This window comes from Limulus polyphemus, unplaced genomic scaffold, assembly GCF_000517525.1.
Source record: "Limulus polyphemus unplaced genomic scaffold, Limulus_polyphemus-2.1.2 Scaffold32, whole genome shotgun sequence".
Taxonomy (NCBI): Eukaryota; Metazoa; Arthropoda; class Merostomata; order Xiphosura; family Limulidae; genus Limulus; species Limulus polyphemus.
The window spans coordinates 1638188-1640635 of NW_013665642.1; the positions used below are offsets into that span (position 1 = coordinate 1638188).

At 30.5% G+C, this 2448-nt stretch overlaps 1 protein-coding gene across 1 annotated transcript in view; it reads left to right on the plus strand.

Moving 5' to 3' along the window:
* The window catches only part of LOC106460220 (DCN1-like protein 1), a 29464-nt gene that overhangs the window by 7228 nt on the left and 19788 nt on the right, over positions 1-2448 (plus strand). The window contains exon 3 of the mRNA XM_013919906.2: positions 1468-1636. Coding sequence (XP_013775360.2) covers positions 1468-1636 — 169 coding nt within the window. The remainder of the gene's footprint in view (positions 1-1467; positions 1637-2448) is intronic.

A 2448-nucleotide genomic window follows, 5' to 3' on the forward strand; every position in this document is an offset into this window, starting at 1 on the left:
ATATATATATATATATATATATATATATATATGTATGTATATATATACATGTTCAAATTAAAGCTGCTTCATGAAAATTAGATCTCAGTGCACATTCCCTAATGTTCAGCTTTTTACCAGAATTGAATCAAAATATATTATCTACTATATAGGGAAATATGCCTTTAGCTTTTAATGTTGTGACTGTCTTCTGCACTTACAGATCATACACTGCTAGCCAGTAACTAAATTTTTTAGTGTTCACTGTTAATTAAATTTGGATGTGTGTAGAGTTATCCCAGCTCAACAGTAATGCTGCTGTGTTAATGTATATTTTAAAGACATGCTAAAAAGCATTGGAGAGATCTGTTATACATCACTAACTTATGCAAGTTATACCAGTTCAGTAGTGGGAATTATTTCCCCAAAAGGGGGCTGAAAGCCACTTGTATAAAATTCAAAAGCAAGAAAGAAATATCTTTGCTACTGTTAATTTTGGTTTTATTCAAATTTCACAAGTTGGGGACTAAACTACCTTAGATGTTGGAGCCGATATTTGGCCTCATTTCTCAATGATGTAGATAACTTTGAGAATCTTCATAAATTTCTGTTTAGATGTTTAATTCCTATTAGAAAGTTTTATCATCCCCCCACCCCACAAACTTGAGGAACTTCATAAATTTCTATGTTTAGATGTTTAGTTTTTATTGGGAAGTTTTATCATCTCACAATATTTGTTTTTACTATATCTGTTCTTACAGAGTGACCTGTGTTCTCTGAAGTTACACCATGAATTACGTTACATTATACACCATTTTCAGTTACCTGTCATGTTAAGTATTATTATTATTATTAAGTGTTAGATATGCGTGAATTTTAAATTTAACCGGAATCTGTGTTTTTGAATATTTTCAAAAGTATGACTTTTTTTAACGCCACTAAATGTGGTAGACTTATTAGCACTAATATTAATAGACATGACTTAATATAAGACCTAACTTAGACTGAATAAAATTTTTCCATAAATGTTGCATTGTATTTCAAATTTTCTCCATTCACCTAACATAGGCCCTCTTGAAATCTGATGGGTTGGTCCCTGCTAGTTTTGGATTTGTATTAACTAGAAGTTACATGTATACTTAAAAAACATTAATTCTGAGGGTTGTTAATTAGAGCTTGGTAATTAGTGGAATTTATTAATCAATTAATTGTCAGGTTCATTAATTATTTACATTCAACTAATTGATTATTGTCACATGAGACTTGAATAGTTGGAATGATTTAAAATAGTAATAATCATAAACACTAATTTTGATTAGTTGATTATTTTCATGACATTTATTGAATTATTTGTAATTTCAATTAATACATTATTTTACGTGATGCTAACTGAAGTAATTGATTCTTATAGGTAATCAAGTTAACCACCCTTCTTTATTTTTAATCATAAAAGAGAACTTGAAAATTAAGAAAGTTTTTCATTTTCAGACCCTCAGGAACCTGACAAAATTACAGTTGATGGTATCATGAGGCTTTTAGATGATCTCTGTCTTAATCCTGAAAGTAGATTGGTCTTAATCATGGCATGGAAGTTCAAAGCAGCTACTCAGTGTGAATTTACAAAAGAAGAATTTACGAGTGGCATGACAGAACTGGGGTGAGTAGGAAGTTTACTGATGACTGATAACACAATAGCATACCTGGTGTTTGTTGAGGAAGAGAGGGAGTTTTGAAATATTCAACTGCATCTGAACTGTAAATGTTGTTTTTTGTAGTTACATTGATTTTCAAACTTTAGCAAACTATAGCTCACCTATAGTTAGCAAAGTATTTAACATTATGCTAATAACTTCCTTGATGTTTGTACATTCCTTAGATTTTTTACACAGTTATGCAAATTATTATTAATGCCCGTCCTAATTCTAGGGGCATAAGGATTAAATGTAGATCTTGAACTAATAATTAAATCAAGAATTTGTATTTATATGCATAATCGATTTTACACAATTTACTTTACAACTACTTTATTCCACATTACAGAAATGATGTTACAATACTTTACTTTATTACTTTTACTGATCCCTCACTACAGCCTTAGTGTTTGTTGATACTCTCAGTGCTTATTTATAGATCACATTAAAAGATCTTCCTTCTTTCTGGGCTAAAATAGAGATTTCTTGGTGATCCTCCTCTTGAACACCAAACATGGAATTGACCCTATGAAAAGCAAAGGGTTTTCAAATGTAGTCCTGCCACTTTAAGGGTCTGACCTTGTACTTTGGTTGCCATGTTCCATGGCAAAAATGTGAATGTTTGACATTTTTAATGAAAAAACTTAAAAAAAAGATGATAAAACTCTATAACCCAAGCACTTCCAAAAGGTGGACCTTTTGAAAGCTACGTTTAGGTTAGTTAGGGTTTTAATTATTCGTTTAAGTACTTTCTTAGTAACCCTATGTTTGTTTTCTT